Source organism: Hoplias malabaricus, chromosome 5, assembly GCF_029633855.1.
Source record: "Hoplias malabaricus isolate fHopMal1 chromosome 5, fHopMal1.hap1, whole genome shotgun sequence".
Classification (NCBI taxonomy): domain Eukaryota; kingdom Metazoa; phylum Chordata; class Actinopteri; order Characiformes; family Erythrinidae; genus Hoplias; species Hoplias malabaricus.
The window spans coordinates 34,535,926-34,560,787 of record NC_089804.1 but is presented as its reverse complement, the minus strand read 5'-3'; the positions used below and the strand labels follow the sequence as shown (position 1 = coordinate 34,560,787).

Below are 24,862 nucleotides of genomic sequence, written 5' to 3'. Positions count from 1 at the left end.
TAAATGGTTTTAACAAACGACCTAAACGCTTCATAGGCGGATTGCTAATGGCAGCTGCAACTGTGGGATCACTACTGAGTCTCGGAACGTCCGCTGTCAATGCCGTCAATGTAGCCACTGTTAAACGTCAAGTAGGGGAACTGCAAGCTGAAATTCCGAACATTAAAACCCAATTAGACAAACAGCAGCAGCACCTTATGTTATTGTCTGATATGCTACAAGAAATCAGCTCCTCTGTAGATAGCCTAGCCATGGGGAGAATTCCTCCCTACCTGGTGCCTCTATCCTTAGTACAGGAGATTTTATCTACAGCAACTCGAGAAGTAGTTACTGATCTCCAGGCCCACCTAGCCTATACCTTAGGTAGCGCTATCCCAATTTACGTTAATCCTCAAGACCGAGAATTAGAATTCATCATTAACCTTCCCATAATGGCGCCTGAAAACATATACCGTTTGAAAGATGTTGTCAACGTTGGCTTCTGGCAAGATTCTGCCTACGTTCGAGTAAAGACAACATCCCTTGTAGCATACCAAGACGATAACCTATATCTGGTACCCAATTTGCTTGCTGAGCCAGAGGATCCTGCCGCCAGCGTCATCACGCTCCGAGTACGCCAAGGCGACTCAACTGACTAAGAAAACCTCCACGCTGACTCAGCCTGGAAACTTCCGAGACCGCGAAATCAAACAAGACGCCATCACTCCCAGGACCTCAGAGAGCCTTTGTACGCAACGAGTGGAGACAATCGACGAAAAGTAAGCTAAACTTACGCATATCCAGAGCTGAAAAATTGAATCAAGTTTCTTGATAAATTTTGTATTAATTAAACCTCAGTTAGCAACACATTAGTCACAAGTTAGAGTGCCTAGCGTATCGCTACAGTCGAATCGGCTTCCCCTGCTTTGATGCCGTGAGATTTCAAGATCACGCTATGTTAAGTAAATATCCTTCTCTTTGTTAATAAAACTCATTATTTGAAATCACAGTGTGTGCAGTTTTGTTCATTAATTTTCCTGAAAATCCTGAAGTACTCACTTAGCGTGATTATTATTCATTCTCAAACTAATTATTAACGTTTTAATTGCTTAAGCCTTATAGTCAATGTGCCCCTCCCCTTTGTTGGTATTTTCCTAACAAATGGACCTCCCAGTCAGCCACGTTAAATGCAACAAGGCTGTGGACTTCTTATCAGACATAATAAATTCACCCAATGACATCAACATTATGGTAGACACATTACTACGTCTGCAACAACCAGCAGCCAATGCAACTGTTGATAAGAAGATTCTTCATTAACCCTGCAGAAGGAATTAATATTTTTTTTTACTCTTTTGGCCTGTTTAAGGTTTAAATGATGTTATTTTAGTCAGTCAGGTCTATTTATGTTATTTTTTCTTATTTTATGAGTGTGAGAGGGTTTGGTGATGAGTGTGAGAGGTTTGATACACACATACAAGCACAATAATTGTGTTCAAGTGTTAAACAGACTTGGTCACTGAAAATTAATCCTCCCTTTTTTTTAACATTTGAACATAATCACACACCAATTATGAACAGAGCATGACTCAAAAACAGAGACGGAGATCCCAGCAACATTCAAAATAAATATCCCACCTTTAATACTGGAGCATATTTACAGTACAAGACTTGTCAGTGAACTATGATTATTTTGATTTAGTTTTTTGCCTCATTTTTCACTGATGAGGCTTAAATATGCTCCAGTATTAAGGTGGGATATAAGTTTCTAATGTTGCTGTGAGCTCTGTTTTTGATTCATGCTCTGTTCATATTCAGTGTGTGATTGTGTTCAGTGTGAAACTGACTGGGGCATTAACTTTGCTGCTGACACAATTCCTCCTGTGTTTACATTTGACTTCTCTACATTCAGTGTGGTCTTCACTAAAATCAAAACACATCCAAACCACAGACGCAGAGTTTTTCTTAGATACGAGGTGCTCAAGTCGCTCGACCGGCCTCTGTGTTTAGGTTCTCCTCCATGGTGCTTCCATGTGACAGATTGGATGGGGCAGAGTCATATGACTTCACCACAACAGTGTGGTTTTATAGGAACAGTACATGAACACACAGGAGGGATGTATTAACAAAATAAAAATATACTTTGAACAGAATAAAAAAAAATTGTTATAGGCAAGGCAGCACGGTGGCGCAGCAGGTAGTGTCGCAGTCACACAGCTCCAGGGACCTGGAGGTTGTGGGTTCGAACCCCGCTCCGGGTGACTGTCTGTTCTCCCCGTGTCCGTGTGAGTTTCCTCCGGGTGCTCCGGTTTCCTCCCACAGTCCAAAAACACACGTTAGTAGGTGGATTGGCGACTCAAAAGTGTCCGTAGGGGTGTGTGTGTGTGTGTGTGTCTGTTGCCCTGTGAAGGACTGGCGCCCCCTCCAGGGTGTAATCCTGCCTTGCGCCCAATGATTCCAGGTAGGCTCTGGACTCACCGCGACCCTGAATTGGATAAGCGGTTACAGATAATGAATGAATGTTATAGGCAACATTACCTCTGAATTCATTTCAATTAATTGCTCAGCTCTAGATTTACATAATTTTACAACTGCACCATTGAGTGCATCCGGGCCAAATGTGTGGTGTGGCAACTCCACTGTGGCTGACAGGAAGGCCCTGCAGAAGGTGGTGAAGAATGCTCAGCACATTATTGGGGCAAAGCTCCCTGGCACAGCACTGCCCTGTGCAGAGCGTGCATCATCATCAGTGACTCCTCCCACCTCAGCCACACACTGTACAACCTCCTACCATCAGAAGGAAGTACAGGAGCATCTGTGCCAGAACCAGTAGATTCAAGTCCATCTTCTTTCCCCTCACTATCACCCTGCTGACCTCCACAGTAAGCCAATAAACACTACTGACCATTACCTGTACTGTCCATAAACCCATTCATTTTTACTTAGCAATCACGCATAGTGTACACTTAACAAATTTTCAAGAATGCTGTATATACACTGTACACTAGCATATACTTATTCTGTATTTTCTGTATATTAATATAAATATTTATTATAAATACTCCCCATATTCTATTCAATATTCTTTTAACATTCATATTCAAATTACTCCTATAGGCATAGTATGTCATATTTTGTTTGTGATGGAATTTGTTTATTGAAATGATTCGTAATCAATAGAGATATTTTTAATCACCAATGACCATGTATGCTTGTGTAACTGAAATTGTTTTATTCCTAATTCTCTGTGTGAAACAGCAGACTTACGTGTGTGTGTGTGTGTCTCAAATAACAGCATATTGACACCTTTCCAATCAGCTCCTTCTGTCTCCAGACCACAGAGAAGAGACCAACTGAATAGAGGGGGTGCACAGAGTGCATTGTGAAAGGTGAAAGATATATAAAAGAGAGTTAAACAAATGGTAAAATGGCTCGGAGTCATACTGAGAACAGGATACATTAGAATGCGATTGATCGTGCAAAAAAAGCAAATGGAATTTGAACAATGGTAAATTGGTTCGAAGCCATATAAGGTAAAGAAATGAGAGCTATGGTAATCAGAGGTAGAGAGCCATGGGTATAAAGATGCAGTTTGTTAAGCGGGTCAGAGAGAGAGGAAACGGTGCTACGTGTAGCATTCTCTCTCCATTAAATAAATAGTTTTTTTTTACTTGATGCCGACTCAACGACTCAGCTTTCTTATTTCTGTCTTAATTTTCCACCACGTTATATTTTATATATACAGTGGAACCTCTACTAACGAATGCCTATACTAACGAAGTTTCCAAGATACGAACCGAGCATTTGAATATTTTTTGCCTCCACCAACGAACCATGACTCTAGAAATGAACCCGAGCCTCCGCCGAGCCGGCGGCTGGAAATGGCCACTGACCCCAATATGCAAGTCTCCCAGCACGCCCAGACTTGAGTGAGCTTTTAAGATTAGCACATTGTAGCTTTAGCAATTTAGCATTAGTGTAAATAGCAGACATCGAAATTCGTGCTAAGTTAAGCCGTATCAACGCTTTGTCTCCCCACATTCACCCGCCTACTCTCCGTTATTCCACCCACCCCCACCTCCCATCATACAGCCAGTGCCTGTGTTACTCCTCCAGACAGTCGTCACGTCTTCAAGGTAGCGATATGTAACCACTTAACTTTTTTATTTCTTTTTTATTACTGTTACCACTGTATTTCTTTTTTACTTTTAGTAACGCTACATGTATTTTTTTTACTAATTTGAGAGTGTTGTAAACATATATCAGTGCAAAAAGGGTGACTTTCGGGGTGGGGGCTGGAACACATTAATTGCATTTCCATTATTTTAAATGGGGAAAATTGACTTGAGAAATGAACTTTTCTACTTATGAACCGGGTCACGGAATGGATCAAGTTCGTAGGTAGAGGTTCCACTGTATATATTACATATTTTTTTTACATATTGGCTTGACATACTGATTCCTGTACTCCTATTATTGCACCTTTTTCTGCAACTGCAACTGTCTTTACACAATACTATTTGCACTTCTGGTAGATGCTAACTGCATTTCATTATTTTTTACTGAGCAATGACAAAGTTGAATCTATCTATTTATCTATGTATCTATCTATCTAGAAAGTAGAGAAAAGTAGAAAGTGCAGCATTGTTTAGCACCATACTGATTCTGCTTATATTTACATAAGCTGTTACAAAGGTGGATGACTGGAAGGGTGTTTGTGTTTAGTTTATCTGTGCTGACCAATAGCAGTGTGTATGAGGTGTACATAAAAGCCTGTGTGTCATCCAAAGTCCTGTATGGATCACCATGGATCGAGGTGCTCTCAGTTTAGCTGTGTTTGGTTTGTTACTCATCTGTGTCAGCGCGGCTCCAACAACCAAGGTTCTTGGAGTACAATCCTCATTTAGCGGGGTAATAAAGATAAGGGACTTTTTCTCATATCTAATTCAAGTAAATGAAGCCTCTTGTCTTTTGTACATTACTGAATATTTGCAGAGGGAAAAAACTTCTGTTGCAAAGTAGATAACAGTACACATAGCAGATATGTATCGTCACGTGAACATACCCATTCAGGAACTGCATTTTGTTTTCAGGAACAAAACATAGACATCTACAGTTTCTACATAAACTCCACAGTAACCAGCCGCTACGCCGTCACCGTCATCACCAGCCGAGTGGCAAACCGCCTCAATGAGTCCAAAGAAGTCCATTTTCAGGTTCAAATTCCTAAGAACGCCTTCATCAGCAGATTCAGGATGTGAGTAAACATGCCTCATATCAACATTGTTCTTATTCGGATTTAAATTGTCATACGTGACAAGTTATTGTCGACTAAAACAATGCATTGTTCTAGGACCATGGAGGGTAAGACGTACGATGGAGTTGTGAAGGAGAAAGAACAGGCTCAGCAGCAGTACAGTCAGGCTGTGTCTCGAGGAGAAAGCGCAGGAATCGTCAGGTAAACATTTTACAAATGTTAGACACAGCTAACTTGTGTCACACATCAGCAACCACAACACTAGAACACCCAGATGCAGTACTTGAATGGAAGACCTGCTTCTAGGGAAGTTTGGGTGGTGCTGGTGTAGATGGGGCCAACAGAGGGCGCTGTATCTGTGGTATGTGTGGATCCCAATGCCTGTGTGCAGTGACAGGGACACTGTACTGAATTAATAACACTCCTTCGGTTGACACTTCCATCTAGTGTCCTCTGTACCTAATATCTGATGTGTGGTGAGGAAACTAGAGCATATAGGTGCAGGTGGAGGCTGTTGGAAGCACTTTCGGGTTTAGAAAATCTCTGTAGCCGTGTAAATACATTTATTCATTCACTTTTTTCAGAGGCATCCTAAGGTTGCTAATTATCTGGTGAAAATTTTTTATATTTTTAAAATGAAAAATGGTTTTATGATTGAGGTCAGACTGAAGGTTCTACACCAATGAAGAGGTGAAGTGTATCATCCTGTAGATGGTGTCATGCCCATATTAGGAGTTCCTGGTCTAAGCTTGAGAGAAAATGTATCATTTTCAGCATAATCTGTGCTGGTCATTGTTATGGCAGTTGTCTTGCAACCAGAAAGGAAGACCGAGTTCCAAAATGATTCTCAGGTGCGAGGAGAAATCAGAGGAATAAAGACACAGAGTCAAGTTTTCCCTCCAATCTCTAGTTTACTCAAACATTTGTTGCAGTATATATAGGACCTTTGTCACGTACACCAATGGTCATGTGTACCATTCGGTCATTATTACATCATGTCTCATTGCTCAAAACAACTCCCAAACTGGCGTCTTATGCTATACATATTTCTGTTGTATTGTTTTCTCTTGTCAGCATAATGTTTGCAGACGGCTAGGTCTTCTCTAACCTATCTAGAAATCTTACTTCTCTAATTTAACAACAGATGTGCAATATTAAGCACTTTCCCTCCCTTTTTATGATTAATTAAACATGAAATATGGAACATCTTAATCATACATCAATGTAAAGTAATAAAATGCAAAAGATAACATCATCATTTATACCAGAGAATTCATGTGTGAAAGCTGTCAGTTCTTCCATAGCTTTAGTAAATGACCAGTTTGCTGCTGAGTGATTAGGAATGAATGTGCAGCAGTGGTGACCAAACATGTGACACACCTCTCACTTTTTGGCCAAGATCACATCAAGGGCGAGTTGGTTTAATAGGTCATTTGTGAAACATAATGCAGTTGTTCTCCCAGAACCTCCAATGTGTCAAAAGTCATGTTGGCTAAAACTTGTTGATTGTACCTTGACCCATACTAAAATAGATTCAAACCCAGGTGCCACAGGGTTTCATGCTTTGAATTTATCAGGGACTCTCCTTGGAATGCAGATAGCATACAGATAAATTAAATGGTCCCCCAGGAAATATCTTTTGTATCTGTGAATGACCTTTTTAGATGCAAAATCTGATCATTTGAATATAGAGAAAATAATTATTGGTTCCCCCAGCATGACTAGTGCACACGTACCTGTCCAATGTGAAGGAACGGTTGATCTGAGGTGATCTGAGGTGACCATAGCCAAAATATATCAGCCCTTGGTCTCCGTTGAGTTACCAGATGCATATACACATTTTGATGCATGGCTTTGTAATCCGAGCCCTGTTGGTACACCTTTTGATTCTGATCAACAACCCACGTGATCAAACAATGCCCTGGGAAATGTCCCACTTCTATTGCACACGGACAATGTGAAGATGTTGCGTGTATCAATAACTGGCAGAGGTACAGTCACTGCAGAGTAAGTTTATCTTTTTGTTTTATTGGGTGAGATTACCAAAAACAAAGAGAAAAAAAGGAAAAAGAAAACACAAATTTCTTGAGCTATCTTGGGTGCAGCCTCTCCTCAAGCTGGCCCACTCCAACTCAACTTTCCTCCTCACACCCCATGCTTAAATACCTTCCCCTCATTAACCCTACCTGGGATATACCATCCATGAAGGTATGGTAAGCCAGGAACATGCAGTTCCTAAAGAAACAAAAATCACTTTTTATCACTTTAAAATAATACCAAGCACCCAAATACAACACATTATTCATATTATTGAACTGAGAAATTAAAACATGCACAATGTAAATACCACCGTCATGTTAGAGATAAATTACACCCCTCCTTCTAAAACAGACATCTTCCACCCCAGAACCTCCAATAAAGGGCCATTAAGAGCAGCGCGCGTGTTCCAACCCGGTTCCTAATAATGGATGTGGAAGTGGGAAACGCCCGCATCAGTGTGGGTGCAAGTTTTAACAGCGGTATTTTAAAACATGTTACCATCGTTTAAATGGAGCGTGTGGTAGTGGGTACCTCACTAGCCACACGTCCACCTATCAACATACAGAACACGGCATTATGAAAACAAATGGCCACACGCTGAACGGATACACGATGTTAATGAAAACGCCGATTCATATAACATGGCGAAAACTGAAGCGACCACGAGACCAACGCGCCCCGTGAGGAACAATGTGAGTTTTAGCAGGCACTTACCCAGATATTATTAAACAAAGTGATATTTATATATGAAATGTGTGTGTGTAAATAGTGTTTCATCTCTCAAAAGCATATGTCCAGGCTCATGGGGCTGAGAGCCAGTGAGAGGGGTTTATTCACCCCTTTCACATTTCCTTCTCCTTCTGAGGCTCGCCACCAGGGTGGCGAGATAAGAAGTCTGCCACTGCATTCTGCATTCGTTCCCTCACGATACCGTACCTGGAACCGGTACGGTTGCAGTGCTAAAATCCAGTGAGTAATTCTGGCATTTGAGTCTTTCATTTGGTCCAGCCACTGAAGGGCTCGATGGTCTGTTTCCAATCTAAAAGTTCTACCCAACAAATAGTATCGGAAAGTATCCAGTGCCCACTTGATAGCTAAGCACTCCAGTTCCACAACAGCATACCTGGTCTCCCTGGGAAAGAGTTTGCGACTGATGTAAGCCACTGGCTTCTGGTCCACCCCTTCTCCTTGTAGCAAAACCGCCCCAAGGCCAACCCCAGAGGCATCAGCCTGTACCACGAATGGTCGACTGAAGTCTGGGCTTTGCAAGACAGGGCCCTTGCATAACATGTCCTTCAGATCACGAAAGGCTTTTTCTTGTTCCGCACCCCAAGTAATCTGATTCGGCCCAGATTTCCGGGTGAAGTCAGTGAGAGAGGCAGCTCGAGTTGCAAATCCTGGAATGAACCTCCGGTACCAGCCTGCCAAACCCAGAAAGGATCTGAGCTCCTTTTTTGTTTGAGGCCGTGGACAGGACTATATGGCCTCCACTTTGTCCATCTGTGGACGAATCACTCCACGACCCAAGACGTGTCCCAGGTACCTCACCTCCTGACGGGCCAGAGCACATTTGTGCGGATGGACAGTCAGCCCTGCTTGGTGGATCCGCTGCAGCACTTCCTCTAGATGATGAAGATGCTCCTTCCAGGTGGAGCTGTACACCACAATATCATCAAGGTATGCGGCCGCAAATGCCTCCATACCTGCCAGGACACAGTCCATCAATCTCTGAAAAGTGGCCGGGGCCCCTTGGAGACCAAAGGGCATCACTGTAAATTGGAAGAGCCCCTGTGCTGTCCGGAAAGCTGTGTATGGCCGACATTCTTTTGCCAGGGGTACTTGCCAATAGCCCTTACTCAAGTCCAGTGTGCTGATGTAGTGTGCTTTCCCTAGGCGCTCAAACAGATCCTCTATCCGGGGCATCGGATATGCATCGAAGTGGGATTGAGCGTTTAGCTGATGGAAATCAATACAGAAACTGATGGAACCATCCTTCTTTGGTACAAGCACGACCGGACTACTCCATTCGCTGTAGGACCTTTCAATTACTCCAAGATGTTGCATCACCTCTAACTCCTACTTGAGGGATGGGAGTAGGCGCTCAGGTACCCTGTACATCCTCTGCCGAAATGGAGTAGGATCTCTCAAGGAAATGGAGTACTCCACCATTGTCGTAGCCCCAGGCTTCTCCTGGAACAACTCTGCCGGGATAACTGCTGCAAGTTCTTTCAGCTGCTGTAGGGAAAGGTGGGACAGATTCAAGGATGCTGATTCCTGATGGCTTGGGAAAAACTGCTTAGGACAGTCCTCCTCCTCCTCCTCCTCCTCCTCCTCCACAGTTCGTACAAAAAGCTGTAAGCTGGGTAGCCCCTGCTTCTCTGTCCACTCTTTCAGCAGGTTGACATGAAAGACCTGTGTCTGTTTCCTCCTTCCCGGCATATCCACCTCATAGGTGGCAGGACCCATCTTCCGAAGAATTGTATACGGTCCTTGCCACCGTGCCAGCAGTTTGTTCTCTGTGGTGGGTAGTAGCAAAAGCACTTTCTGTCCTGACTGGAAAGTCATTTGTCTGGCTGTTTTGTCATACCAGACTTTCTGCCGCTTTTGAGCACTCTTCATGTTCTCCCGAACCAAATCTGCCATTTCTTCCAATTTCTCCCTCATCTTTAAAACATGGGAGAGTATACTGTTTTTTGGGGCTATATGTGGCTCCTCCCAGGTCTCTCTCAAAATGTTCAGTGGACCTCTAACCTAGTGTCCATAAAGAAGTTCAAAAGGAGAAAATCCTGTTGAGGCTTGGGGTACCTCCCGGTAGGCGAACAGTAAGTATGGCAGCCAGCAATCCCAGTCCTTGCCATTGGTAGCCACAAATTTTCGGAGCATACCCTTCAAAGTCTGGTTGTACTGCTCCACTAAGCCATCAGTCTGAGGGTGGTAGGGAGTGGTCCTTATACCCTTTATCCCTAGAAACCGATAAGCCTGTCTAAGAGTATTTGATAAAAAGGCCGTCCCCTGGTCTGTAACTATCTCTTTGGGAATTCCTACCCTTGCAAACAACTGTAACAAGGTCCTCGCTACTGCCTGCCACTGTCTTCTCAGCAGGTCGAATCCACTTCCAGAATAAATCTTTCAGGCGGTGGTATAACTCACGGGGGGTCTCACCAGGCCGTATGTCTGGATTCCGAAATCTCTGCCTGTAAACCTCTTCATTAATTTCATATTTCCGAAGGATGGCATCTTTTACCTTGTCATAGTCCATTGACTCCCCCATGTCCATAGCCACATACGCCCCACGTGCTTTCCCACTCAAATATGGGACTAAGTAGATCGCCCAGTCTTCCTTTGGCCACCGGTACGCTGATGCCAGTCTCTCAAATGTTGCCAGGTACTGCTCTATGTCATCTCCTTCCTCCAGCTTTGGCACCATCGCCCTGGTCCATGCTAGAGGTTCTGCACTGGCCACCGATCGGCTGGTATCTGGTAGCCCGGTAGCGCTGTCCTCCTCTGTTGGTGGTTGCCCTTCCTGTCCCTGTCGTTCTGTCCTTGCTCCCTCACCTCGATCTGCCTCCAGATCATCCCGTAGCTGGTTCAGCTGGACCTGCACACTCGTCCATCGCTGCTCCTGCTTGAAAGCCTCCCTTTCCTTAGACTTGACAGTCTTTTGCAGCAGCTGATAGAGTGAGGCCAGGGTTCCCTCCTCTGGGATCCGCTCCTCCACTACTGTCTCCATCTCCGGTAGCACCTCTGCAGGCTCAGAGGGTTGATCCTCGTCCCCCTTTGCCAATCTCCTGTAGGCCATCTCCTGCCATGTGAGGTACCTCCTAGCACTCCTGTCCTCCAGTTTCTTTGGTTGCACACAAATCCCACCGCTGCCACCAAATGTGAAGATGTTGCGTGTATCAATAACTGGCAGAGGTACAGTCACTGCAGAGTAAGTTTATCTTTTTGTTTTATTGGGTGAGATTACCAAAAACAAAGAGAAAAAAAGGAAAAAGAAAACACAAATTTCTTGAGCTATCTTGAGTGCAGCCTCTCCTCAAGCTGGCCCACTCCAACTCAACTTTCCTCCTCACACCTCATGCTTAATTACCTTCCCCTCATTAACCCTACCTGGGATATACCATCCATGAAGGTATGGTAAGCCAGGAACATGCAGTTCCTAAAGAAACAAAAATCACTTTTTATCACTTTAAAATAACACCAAGCACCCAAATACAACACATTATTCATATTATTGAACTGAGAAATGAAAACATGCACAATGTAAATACCACCGTCATGTTAGAGATAAATTACACCCCTCCTTCTAAAACAGACATCTTCCACCCCAGAACCTCCAATAAAGGGCCATTAAGAGCAGTGCGCGTGTTCCAACCCGGTCGCTAATAATGGATGTGGAAGTGGGAAACGCCCGCATCAGTGTGGGTGCAAGTTTTAACAGCGGTATTTTAAAACATGTTACCATCGTTTAAATGGAGCGTGTGGCTAGTGAGGTACCCGATGGCAGAGATTAATACCAGATTGTATGGTCTCCGTGCAGAGATGGCCTGAACCTTGAAATAGCCTTTACAAAGTTGCTGCCAGTAACATCAGCCAAATTATTAACACTCAAAAAACATTCATTCTTGCTTTACAGAATTATTGTTGCTTTGAATCATTGAAGTTTTCTTGCAGTCGGTCACATGGATCCAAGGTTCACTTCCTTTAAATTTCACAGCGGTTTCCATAGTCAGCAGGACTTGGAATGGACTCAACCACCGCTGTTGCTTCCAATGCTTTTGCCTGTGATCTTGTATAACCACCCAGTCTCCTGTTTCAAGGAGTGTAACTTAACCTCAGATGGTTTGAGCAGAGCTGCTGCTGCCTGAGTGAACAGAGCGTATAGTTATTAGTAATTTCTTACAATAGATCAACATATGGTCTTCCAACAATCCGCTGTCATCCAAATATCCTGGTGGATCCAACCCTCATCTTGGTGGTCTGCCAAACAGAATTTCAAAAGGTGTTAAATCTGCTCTGACTCTAACTCGCATGTGCATACATTAAGACCAGTGGCAGTGCCTGCACCCAATTGAGCCCTGTTTCTCATTCCTCCCATTTGGAGAACATGTCCACTATCACCAAACAATACTTCTTTCCCTCACACAAAAGTCCATCTGTAAATGTTCGAATGGCTCATTGGATGGAGCATGTGCCCCTGATGTTACTTTAATCCCTTGTGCTGCGTAATGCTGGACACAAATAAGGCACTTCTCAAAACATTTCTGAGTGAAAATTGAAAAACACACAGAGGGCAGACATGGTCCATCTAAGGCCTGTCATACTCTGTTTTGAAAACAAAGATATCCTTACGTCAAGCATCTGAGAACTGAGAAGTGAGTTCAGTGAGAAAGATGGACCGGAACACAGACTTCCTGTAAGAGAGAAAACAATGCATCATTTTGAGTGGCGTGCTTGGCTGCTGTGTCTGTGAGGGCATTGCCCATGACAATCTCTTCATTCATTCATTCATTATCTGTAACCGCTTATCCAGTTCAGGGTCGCGAAGGGTTCAGAGCCTACCTGGAATCATTGGGCACAAGGCAGGGATGCACCCTGGAGGGTGCGCCAGTCCTTCACAGGGCAACATAGACACACACACACACACACACACACACACCTACGTACACTTTTGAGTCACCAATCCACCTACCACAACGTGTGTTTTTGGACTGTGGGAGGAAACCGAAGCACCCGGAGGAAACCCACACAGACATGGAGAGAACACACCAACTCCTCACAGACATTCACCCGGAGCGGGAATCGAACCCACAACCTCCAGGCCCCTGGAGCTGTGTGACTGCGACACTACCTGCTGCGCCACCGTGCTGCCCTATGACAATCTCTGAAGTGTCTTAAATGTGAGCCTGACACTTAATCACAACAACTGCTTTGGGCAAAAGAATTGCTTTTAATAAAGCCACCAGTAAAATTGCTTAAAACTACTCCAGGGTCATGTCCTGAGTACATTATGTAATAAGCACTTAAGGTCATGAGCTTAAGCACAATATGTTCTATACTTCAATCATGATGTATCTGCGTATAGCAATCATTATAGAGTATATTGGTGGATTATCATCATTATTATCTCATTACAATGTTGTATTGCATTTTCCCATCACAGTCATAAAATTAGAATATCATGAAAAAGTTGATTTATTTCAGTAATTCCATTCAAGAAGAGAAACTTGTATATTATACTCATTCATTATACACAGACTGATATATTTCAAGTGTTTGTTTCTTTTGTTTTGATGATTATAACTGACAAATAATGAAAACCCCAAATTTAGTATCTCAGAAAAATTAGATTATTTCTTAAGACCAATACAAAAAAGGATTTTTAGAAATGCTGGTGAACTGAAAAGTATGAACATGAAAAGTATGAGGATGTACAGCACTCAATACTTAGTTGGGGCATCTTTTGTCTGAATTACTGCAGCAATGCATCGTGGCATGGAGTCGACCAGTCTATGGCACTGCTCAGGTGTTATGAGAACACAGGTTCAGCTCTTCTGCATTGTTGGGTCTGGCGTAATAATACCCCATAGATTTTCTATGGGGTTTAGGCCAGGCGAGTTTGCTGGCCAATTAAGAACAGGGACACCATGGTCCTTTAACCATGTACTGGTAGCTTTGGCACTGTGTGCAGCAGAGGCGATTGCTCTAAGACTGCAAGGGAAACTCAGCTTCCCCTAAAATGTAAAAAAATAAGTGATCAAATATATTCTGTTGTGTGTACATGTCAGTGAATAAATATGCACTACAACGCGCTCAACTTTTGTTCAGAATCAGCTTCTTATCACTGGTAAAGACGCGGCTTTCCTCTCAATCATTCCCTTCATGGTGTTTTAAACAGTGTGGACGTCCACAGAGTTCATTAGCGAAGCAGCAAAGTGCAGCGAAACGAGACGAGTGATTGGATAAATGCTGGGCTTTGTCCCGCCCATCGGACGCTCAGCGTCTCTTGGGTCTATGGAGCAGTGGGCTGGCCTTGGCTGGCCCGGACGCTCAGATTCTGCATGATGATTGGATGATCTGTCTGAGGCTGAATCCCTTTTTGATTGACAGCGAAATGAGCAAATCAGCGATCCTTTGGTGTAGAAATCCATGGGAGCGTTATATTTTAATTATTTTCTGAGTTGAACCAGACTTTCTTAATCCTCTTAGCGGCATTTTCTTTGTTAAAAACGACTAGTGACAAATTGAGCTTCTATTTCTGGTGGGGTTTTTTGTAGCTGCTTCTGTTTGGAGACTTCAATCACCCTTTCTGACTTCTATCCCAGTTTCTGTCCAGCGGGTGCTGCTGAGCCCCTCCACTTTCACAAAGCACTCACAGGCGGACACACTTCACATGGGCCAAGGCCGTTTAAGCAGCCTAGCTCTGCTGGCCATTGAGAGGACACTAGTCAAGTCCCTGGAAAAGACGCCTTGTTGGTACGACAGGGTCATAGATCATTTTCTTGAAAAGGAACGGAGGGTAGAATTTACGTATAAATAAACCAACACATTTTATGATGTAGGTCGAAATTGAGCTTCCCCTCCTTAAAAGACCAGCATCCGCCACTGGTGTGCAGGTGTCAAGTCCTGTTGTAAAACGAAATCTGCATCTCCATAAAGCTGGTCAGCAGCAGGAAGCATGAAGTGTTCTATTCCTGGTAGACGGCTGTGTTGACCTTGAACCAGCAGATGACATGGTGCCCCAAACCATCACTGACTGTGAAAACTTTACACTGGACCTTCAGCAACTTGGATTCTGTGCCTCTCCTCTCTTCCTTCAGACTCTGGGACCTTGATATGCAAAGGAAATGCAAAATTTACTTTCATCAGAGAACATAACTTTGGACCACTCAGCAGCAGTCCAGTCCTTTTTTTCTTTAGCCCTGGCGAGATGCTTCTGATGCTGAAGACGTTCAAGAGTGGCTTGACACAAGGAATGCAACGCTGAAACCCATGTCTTGCATACGTCTGTGCGCTGTGGTTCTTGAAGCACTGACTCCGGCTGCAGTCCAGTTTTTGTGAATCTCCCCCACATTTTTGAATGGGTTTTGTTTCACAATCCTCTCCAGAGTGTGGTTATCCCTATTGCTTGTACACTTTTTTCTACCATATCTTTTCCTTCCCTTCACCTCTCTATTAATGTGCTTGGACACAGAGTTCTCTGAACAGCCAGGCTCTTTACAATGACCTTTTGTGTCTTCACCCTGTCAGTGTAAGGTGTCAATGGTCGTCTTTTGGACAACTGTCAAGTCAGCAGTCTTCCCCATGATTGTGTTGCCTACAGAACTAGACTGAGAGACCATTTAAAGGCCTTTGCAGGTGTTTTGTGTTAATATTATGTTAACCGTTTGACAATATTTATATTTTCTGAGATACTGAATTTGGGGTTTCATTAGTTGTCAGTTATAATCATCAAATTAAAAGAAATAAACACTTGAAATATATCAGTCTGTGTGGAATGAATGAGTATAATATACAAGTTTCACATTTTGAATGGAATTACTGAAATAAATCAACCTTTTCATGATATTCTAATTTTATGACCAGCACCTGTACATTATTTACAACATCTGTCACTGACTGACATTCATTATTGGGCACTGTCATCAGTTCACCGCACTCAATTTAAAATTTACTTTAAAAATAATAATACTGACAAAGCCAATAGGTTTGTGTGTGATGAATGATGATGACATTTTCAGTGGATTTTATATTGTTCACATCGATATTGGAGTATAAGGAATATATTGTGATAATAATTTTGGCCATATTTTTCAGCCCTATGATGAATGTTTTTAAGAAACAGATATGTTTCATTGTATACCCTGAGGTTGGTGGAATCAGAAGTTCTGTCAGAAATTTCTAGAGAAATTCAGCGTAGACCCTGACTTCCTTCAATGGCCACAATGTTGACTACAGCATTAACGCAGTGTGTCTGTCACTCCAGTTCAGTGGGACGGACTCTGGAGGAGTTTAAAACCTCTGTGACGGTGGGTGCTTTCAGTAAAGTGACGTTTGAACTCACCTACGAGGAGCTGCTAATAAGACGCCTTGGACAATATCAGCTGCTCATCAACGCCCAGCCGATGCAGACGGTGGCAGACTTTAAGGTGAAGAAGATCTTAGTCCAAGCCTCAGAAGCTCCGCCCACACAAACCTACCTACATTTAAACAGTCTGATATCATGTTATATGTAATTACTGAATGATTAATGATCATTTTTGTAAAACTAAGATAGATAAACATATAATATATATTCATACAACACTTCAATAATTTTGACATGGACCGGGTTCCCAGACAGTGATTAAGATTAGTCTGGGCCTATATCCACCTTTCAAAAATAAAAACTAAATCAAAATGTTGTGCAGTCCAGAGCTAGGCTTAGTTCCTGTCTGGGAAATGAGCCCCAGTACTTTTACCATGATAAAATGCAAACAGGCCAAATTAAATATTTACTTATTTCCCTTGCACTGTGTTTACACACTGTAAAAAAAAATATTCCATTCAATCAGTTAAACAAAGCTGTCTGGGACCTGCATCAGAAGCCCAAATCTGCAAAAACATTCACTGAAATAGGAGCAGCTTCTTTAACACAATACATAAACAATTATATAATTTTTTTAATTATCTTCAAATTTCACCCTTTTCAATGATTTTGTGTGATTAGCTCTTTTAAATGTAGATTTGAATTAACTTAATGTCTCTCTGTCAGATTGATGTGTGTATCCGTGAGACTCCAGGGATTTCCTTTGTGGATGTGAAAGGAGGACTGAAGAGTAAAGAACTGACCAATGCCCTGACTATTATACGATCTGATGAAGAGGTGAGGATACACTATATCACTGTCTGCTTCTTTTTCAGGGAAGGCCTTGTTTATTTCAGTACATTCTGCATGGATTTCAACAGTATGACTCATTAGTAAAAGCGTCTTGGAGTTACTACTACTAACTACTACATACCTGTCACTGACTGAAAAATACTTGTGCACTATAAAAAAAACACATGTTGGTAGGTGGATTGGTGACCCAAAAGTGTTCATAGGTCACACCCTTTTATATACGTAAATAATTTGCCCATTATTTTATTGACATTTCACCCGGCATCCTAGCTTTTTGGAAATGGTGTATGCGTGTGTAGATGTAACTGCAAAATAATGGAAAAAAGGAGAAACGTTTCATTGTAAGTTTCAGTTGATCTATTAATTGTCAAATAACAAAAAACATCACATTTTCAGGGTCAAATATTATTATCTAAAATGCAGTAACTAAAAAAGTTGGGGGCGGGGGGAAGCGCTAATCATTTTAAGCCTTATTCCAGGTTTGGGTGAAACTCTACCCAACTCGAGAGCAGCAGATCAAGTGTGACGGCTGTGGAGAAAACGGACTGAAAGGAGACTTGATCATAAACTACGATGTAGTGAGACAAAAACCCAGTGGAGAAATTCAGGTACAAAAATGTACAGTAGAGCACAGCTGAATTTCACACTTCACACAAACATGGAAAGTGTAGATTTCTCCAAACAATTGGAAACCATCCATTTAAAATGTAATGATGTAATGGAGACATGAATAAATACCTTGTTCAGAGCATCTGCACATTATTGTGTGGATCTGGAGCCCACAAACAAACACACATGCACACACAGAAACAAGACCTCTCAGTCAGTTTTCTGTGTGCTACCTAAATCGTAATACATGATATAAAATGAGCTGTTCTGATTCTGCTCCACTTCTGAGATCAGGTGCAGAGACTTTCAAATTGCCCTGCCCCCAGTCTTATCTCAGCACAGGACCCGCGTTTATGTGAGAGCACAAAGACGAGGTTAAAACAGAAAAACAGACACAATAGGTGCTGTAGTATGATATGATGAATGTGTATTCATTTCTAATAAGAAATTGTGACTTTCCAAGAGTATTTGATATACCCAAACCTTAGCTCGCTTCAGAGACACACCAAGCAAGATTGGAATTTGAAGATAAGCTTTTCAGAAAGAACTGGCCCCAAACTGGTGCTTGGCTGTCTGTGTCAGAGAGTCATAAAACTGACACTGACAGGTCCTTTCAAGGAAAGTTTATGACCGGGTCTTGGGGGATAATGGAACTCTTCTCAAAAGCAGGATGCAGAGAGACACTCCTTAGGATCAGTTTAACTTTAATTAAAACATAATTCCCATTGGTTTAAAACAATTTGAAGTTGCATATGTGCACAACTGTTTGAAATTAATTCCATTTGGACAATCAAAATGGGTGGGATTTATTTACATGGGTTTAAAGTCATTTTTGTTTATATGAATTTATGTAGAACCAAGGTAGCCACATACTATGTGTTTAGTTGGTTAATAATTATATAGAACATGGTTGTCTTTTTCTTAATGGTATTACTTTGTGTTAACATATAATCTTTTATATTGCAAAGTATGATTCAGAATCCTGAGATATTCACTCACCAGGGATGGTCAAGTCTTTGTCTTGTCAAGTGTCATAAATTCTATGTGATGCCACTATCAAGGTACAGGAAACAGCCAATCAGGAGCAAGAAAAGCTCAAATTCTCCCTCATTGAGGATGAATCAGGTATTCGGGGTGGGTTTTCTAAACTCTGGTTAAAAACCTGTGGCGCCAAAAGACTATCTGCTTCTCAGATAGGGTAGTCAGAGAGCTCCCCTGCTCTGCAGGTGTAGGCTCTCTCATGGCCCTCTTCAACAGTCTTTGGCTCCTCATGGTTCAGAGAGAACCGATTTTCCTATTTTAATATTTATCCAGATAGAAACTACAGATTAAGAAAAGCTACAGTTTAACTCTAGCGAAATTTCAACGCCACACCCAGAGCATTAAGGCAACCTTAGACCTCTGACCCTCAAAACGACGCCAACGCCACAAAGAGGACGACTGCATGTACCCTCAGAATGATCTTCTGAGATGAGGCCCCAGGAGAGACCTGCATGGACGTGTCTCTTTCTCACAAGGCGGAAGATTAGCAACGATGAAGAATCCCCACAGAGACCTTCAGAACGCCACCAGCTCCGACGGCTGCGTCTGAAAGCCTTGGGAGAAAAGGAACGCCCAAGGCCTGCATCTGCAATGCTCCAGGAAGTCGTGCCGGAAGGCACCGCCAGCGACATGCTCCCTGTCCCTCTCCGGATACGTAAGGTCACATGGTCTCATGTCTCTCATGGCTCATGGGTTGGTACTGAAACTTTGCTGGGATAAACAATAGCCTTTCTTAGAACTTAGGGTAATAATTATCATGGAGAAATTCCCTCATATCAATCTCCCTGTTCCCTCATATATCGCTGTAATCCATTACATTATATGAATGTCTAATTAATGAGCATAATTAATGATCAATGAGCATAATTCATTAATAATAGTTAATTCTAGCTAATTCTATTGTATAATATGTAAAGATGACCTACTTGTCTAAGCTAAAATTAAAACAGGTAAGGACACTACATATTAGTTAATGGCTCCCAAACATGGAGCTTAGCAAAATGAATTAAATAATTATTAACAAAATAATAATTAATTATCATTGACTCCGCTATGTAGTGCTAATGCCACCGCAACCTGTGCATAACTTTTTCCACTACATATATTATTTAATTTTGGCGCCCAACAGTAAGGCCTCAGATTAATAATCGTGATCAGAAGTTATGATTCCTGTACAAGAAAATCGCACACTAATAATTTAAGCGCAGCCTTGTGCTTCAGCGATAAGAGCGGCCTGTTTACGAGATACGGGCCTCACAACTGGTTCCTCCCACCTCTAATTCATAACTAGGAACTGTTCCTAAATTAAGCCTTGAATGTGAGCGATGATTGTCATTTCACTGTTGTTTTGATTTAATGATTAGTGTGAACACACTTTTCATTCGTGAAATTATTAGGTTGCCACCGTGCGCCTAATTGTGTTAACAAAATAATAATTAATTATCATTGACTCCGCTATGTAGTGCACATTGCCACCGCAATGTGTGCATAACTATTTCCACTACAGTGCCAAGAAATAAGAAAACTGAGTGAAAATGAAGAAAACTAGAAGGTAGAAGAAAGAGAACTGAGCAAAAACGGCTAAAAACCAGAGCTTCTGCTTCTCGCTCCTCACTGCTGTGAGCTTGGGTTAAGGTGAACAGCACGTGGCTCATTATCATTTAAAGAAGCAGGGACTGAAAATGGGCATTCTATACAGGTTTGTTTAGACAGGGGGCAAAGTAAGTCATTTCAAAGCAGACGTTTCATTATGAACCAAACATGTCTTTAAAATGGAGGAGAACATGTCCTGTTATGTGAAGAGATTTTCTTTTCCTGTTTATTCTCTTTTCCTTAACAGGCATCAAATGGTTACTTTGTCCACTACTTCTCACCCACGGATATTCCACGGATCTCAAAAAATGTGATCTTTATCATCGACAAGAGTGGCTCCATGTACGGCAGGAAAATTAAGCAGGTGCATTACATAAAAACAGCAAGCATGTTGTTTGGCACTTAAATCTGTGTTAGACATGGGAGAATTCCTGACACTTTAATTCATTCTCATTTAAGTAGATTGTAACATTCAAGACCGATCACATTAGCTGATGTAGATTTGCTTCCACCATAGACACGTTTGGCAATGCTCAGGATCCTGGAAGATCTTTCTAAGGATGATCACTTTGGGCTAATCACCTTTGACAATAGCGTAGATGTCTGGAAGCCTGAACTCCTCCAGGCCTCAGAGAGAAACCTGCAGCTGGCCAAGGACTTTGTGAGAAAGATTACAGATCGCGGATGTGAGATTCCTCCCATTCATGAACTAACATTCTGTTAAGAAAGTAAACTGAAACCATGAACTATAAAAAATAATCCTTCATCTTCTTTAACATGGAGGGGGTGGGAAAGAATAATTTTTATTTTTGGTTCACACATGTTTTAATAGATGTATTTCCTTCTTCAGCCACAGACATCAATGCTGCAGTGCTGAAGGGAGTGCAGATGATTAAAAGACATCCAAGAAAAGGATCTGCCTCTATCCTCATCTTGCTTACAGATGGAGACCCCACTTCAGGTGGGAAAGCACATTAGCTGCTTTTATTAGCTGCTTCCCTACAGAAGTCCAGCACCTTCTCAGTGTTTATCTTGAATTTAAATAGCCATCCCTTCAGCTGATCCTAGTTCAGACAATCACCCCAGAGCATTCTGGGAATTGGAGTTGGGAGAGGTTGCTCTCGAGCAATCCCATATATGTACAGAATGAACTGGGGCTCAGACACTGGTAGAAAGATGACTGGTGTAATTTTATTTCTACAGAATTACACAATTATTTATTTATTTACTCAGCTACTCTGTTTTCCCTGAATAGTGATTTAAGATACTGTTGTCTCCCTGGGTTTCCACACTGGAAAAAATAAACCCCTATTTCTTACAGGTGAAACTAACATAGAGAGGATTCAGACGAATGTGAAAAAGGCCATCGGAGGGAAGTTTCCTCTGTACTGCCTGGGGTTTGGATTTGACGTTAACTTTGAATTCCTGCAGAAGATGGCTCTGGAAAACAGTGGACGTGCTGTTCGGATCTATGAGGATTCAGATGCTGATCTACAGCTGAAGGTAGTGAAGGATGTTCCAGTTATTCCTGGTTAAATCCATTTCATTACCGTAGCTGTTCAGAGTTTCAGAACCATCTTCATGCTCTGTAGGGTTTCTATGAGGAAGTAGCCACTCCACTGTTAACTGACGTTCAGCTGAACTACACTGGAGCAGGAAATCTCACCCAGACCACTTTCAGCCACTACTACAACGGCTCAGAGATCGTAGTAGCCGGACAAATCACAGACAACAGCCTGGAGTCTTTCCAAACAACTGTCATTGCCATCTCTGTAAGAGCATTCCTGTTTCTATAACGTACTACTGAAGGAAGTATATTGCTGATTTTTTGGAAACTTCTCTCACAGTGGGTTGTTTCTCTTATTGTAGGAAAGCAAGATAGTAAAATACGAGGACATTGTGTCAATGAAAGATGTCCTTGGAGTTCCACCTCAACAGGAAAAGTTCATCCAGCGACTCTGGGCTTACCTCACAGTGAAACAGCTACTGGAGAAAGAGTGAGTGCAAACATAAGTGCATTTGCCAGTACGGCTCCATATTTAGGAGAAATGTTATAATTAGGACTCAGTGCAGCACTTGCTTAAAAAATGAAAAGTGATAGTTTGATGTTGTTCTCATGCATTGTGGTATAAATCTAGAGTTTAAAGAGCTTAATATTATAACAGAGACATGAGCTGGTGGTAAAACTTGAGCTCTTTTGATGTTTAATGTTATGAGGAATTCCTCTGCTTATAGTTAAAGTCATGTGGCATGGCGTCAGCTGGTCCTTGGGCACAGCTACAAAATACAAAACCAGGCCCCAAGGAGTGTAAGGGGTCTAAGCATTGCCTTTATCACCTGAAGATCATATCGCAGGGTTGAATCCATGTGATGCTTCAGCCAAGGTCAGGAGTCTTAGAGAACACAATTGGCCTTGGTTTATTTAGCTGAGTAGGACAGCTTCTTCTTGCCTTTCAATGCCCATGGTCCTGGCCACATCCAATCACCACTGACCACAAACAGTATAAACTATACTGCTGTTATTCTATTAAAATAAAAATGCTCAAGTGGCAGTGCATGTTTGAAGCAATTTGGTCTATAAATCATATCTGAACATGAAGGTGTTTTTATAATCATTATTGCTGTTTAACAGTTTCAGGATAGTTTTCCTGAATGTTAATGCTGTGTTTGTGTTTCAGAATGACTCTTGAAGGAGAACAGAAAGAAAAAGCCAAGAAAGAAGTCCTGCGTCTCTCTCTGCAGTATGAGTTTGTGACTCCACTGACCTCGATGGTGGTCACAAAGCCTGAGGAAGAGAAAACACAAGTCGCCCACAAACCCAAGGAAGGAGAGCAGCCACATCTACCAGTGCCACAGCGACCTGCACCTCCAAGCATTCGTAAGTGAAGCAGAACAAGAAATCTCACTCTGCCACTCTTATGAGACTGAAAAACAAAAATAGATCATGAAAGTTGTCTAATTTAATTCATACTTTATTAATTGTTATCCGTACATTTTAACATCTTTTTTAATCTTTTTCTATTTGACAGCAATTGCCTCTACATACGACTATGATGGTAGTATACTACTTTTCTCTTATTTTCAAAAATAATATTTTCTGTAAATATACACACAGAACCCAAAACTTGGCACTGCTGCTCCAGCCAGTCTTTCAGTAGGAGTGGGTTAAAATGATGCTGCAAAATTAGTTTAGAGTCTTTTTCTGAAGTAAAACAGTAACCTCAGGTTAGTCCAAAACAATGAGCTTCATCATCAAATGATCCTCTTTTTTTCTATGATTCTTTTGAGTACTCTGGTTTATGATGATTGTGTGACCTGTGTATTTCACACACTCAGCCGTATTGTAATTCAACCGTTTAAATGATGATCTGTTTATTTGTATCTGTGATCTGTGAGCAGACCAGTGCCTCTGTATGAAAACTAACAACACAGAAAAACAACAGACAATGAGGCTTGTCTACTTTAATTTACACTTTTTTCATGTTTATCTTCATCATTAAACATGAATGTTTTTGTCTTTGACAGATCTCGACCATTATGTCAGCAGTAAGTTATTTGGTACTCTTCTCCTTGTCTTTATTTTCAAATGTAAAGTGTGCTCTAAATATACATCTTGTGTGTAAGTGGTTCTCCCTTCATAAGGAATCAGGTGCTCAACTGAGGATTATAAATCAACCCCGAAGGTATTGACTGGATGGATCTCCATCATTTCAGAGAACACAGTTCTCCTGTTCGACAGCTCAATGAGGCAGATGGGCTTTATAACCCTCTAGCCCACACTTGGCAATGCTGCTCCAGCCAGTCATTCAGGAGCATAGGTTAAATTAGTGTTGGAAAAGTAAGAAGTGAGACCAGTCTGTAAAATTCAAAACTACATCAATTACATCAAGCTTTACCAGAAATATCATTCCCAAAGGAAGAACTTCTTTCATCATTTACATTTAGCAGATGCTCTTATGCAGTGTGACTTAAGCCCAATTTTAACTTCTGCATCGATGCTACGCCGTAACCTGCAGCGTTTACAGAAATGCTTTGTGTTTCGTCAGAGTTTGTGTTTGAGTTATTCTAGTGAGGGCAAACAGGTTAAAGTCTAAAATACCCTTGAGCTCAAACACTGACAGAACAGGAGCTAGTGCTGATTGCTAGAAAGGTAAATAGAGAATTAAACACAGCAAAAGTGAAATACCAAGTAATATGTATTCAGTGTTTATACCTGTGTGTTCACACCTAGAAAACAGATACAGAGTTAAGCAGAGAATAAGTGCAAATAAAGTATATTCCAACAAAAACAAATACAAATACTTAGTTTAGAAAGAGACTGGTCTTCAGTCTGGATTTGAAGACAGTGAGAGTTGTTGCCTGGACAGTAAAGGCCCGTGGAAGTTCATTCCACCATCTTTACTGACACCGACACCAAGCGTCTGAACTATAATACAGTTTCATAACAGTGGAGAGAGCAGTCT

At 41.8% G+C, this 24,862-nt stretch overlaps 1 protein-coding gene across 3 annotated transcripts in view; it reads left to right on the top strand.

Annotated features, from left to right (window-relative positions):
* The first annotated feature begins 4,767 nt into the window (after positions 1-4,767).
* The window catches only part of LOC136697540 (inter-alpha-trypsin inhibitor heavy chain H3-like), a 32,246-nt gene continuing 12,151 nt past the window's right edge, over positions 4,768-24,862 (top strand). For all 3 annotated transcript variants that reach the window (XM_066672723.1, XM_066672722.1, XM_066672721.1), the window contains exons 1-15: positions 4,768-4,860; positions 5,073-5,236; positions 5,333-5,437; positions 16,263-16,425; positions 17,031-17,141; positions 17,636-17,764; positions 20,647-20,763; positions 20,917-21,085; positions 21,250-21,360; positions 21,721-21,902; positions 21,992-22,171; positions 22,269-22,396; positions 23,078-23,277; positions 23,429-23,455; positions 23,925-23,945. In XM_066672723.1, the coding sequence (XP_066528820.1) occupies positions 4,786-4,860; positions 5,073-5,236; positions 5,333-5,437; positions 16,263-16,425; positions 17,031-17,141; positions 17,636-17,764; positions 20,647-20,763; positions 20,917-21,085; positions 21,250-21,360; positions 21,721-21,902; positions 21,992-22,171; positions 22,269-22,396; positions 23,078-23,277; positions 23,429-23,455; positions 23,925-23,945 (1,882 nt within the window). In that variant the 5' untranslated portion in view covers positions 4,768-4,785. The remainder of the gene's footprint in view (positions 4,861-5,072; positions 5,237-5,332; positions 5,438-16,262; positions 16,426-17,030; positions 17,142-17,635; positions 17,765-20,646; positions 20,764-20,916; positions 21,086-21,249; positions 21,361-21,720; positions 21,903-21,991; positions 22,172-22,268; positions 22,397-23,077; positions 23,278-23,428; positions 23,456-23,924; positions 23,946-24,862) is intronic.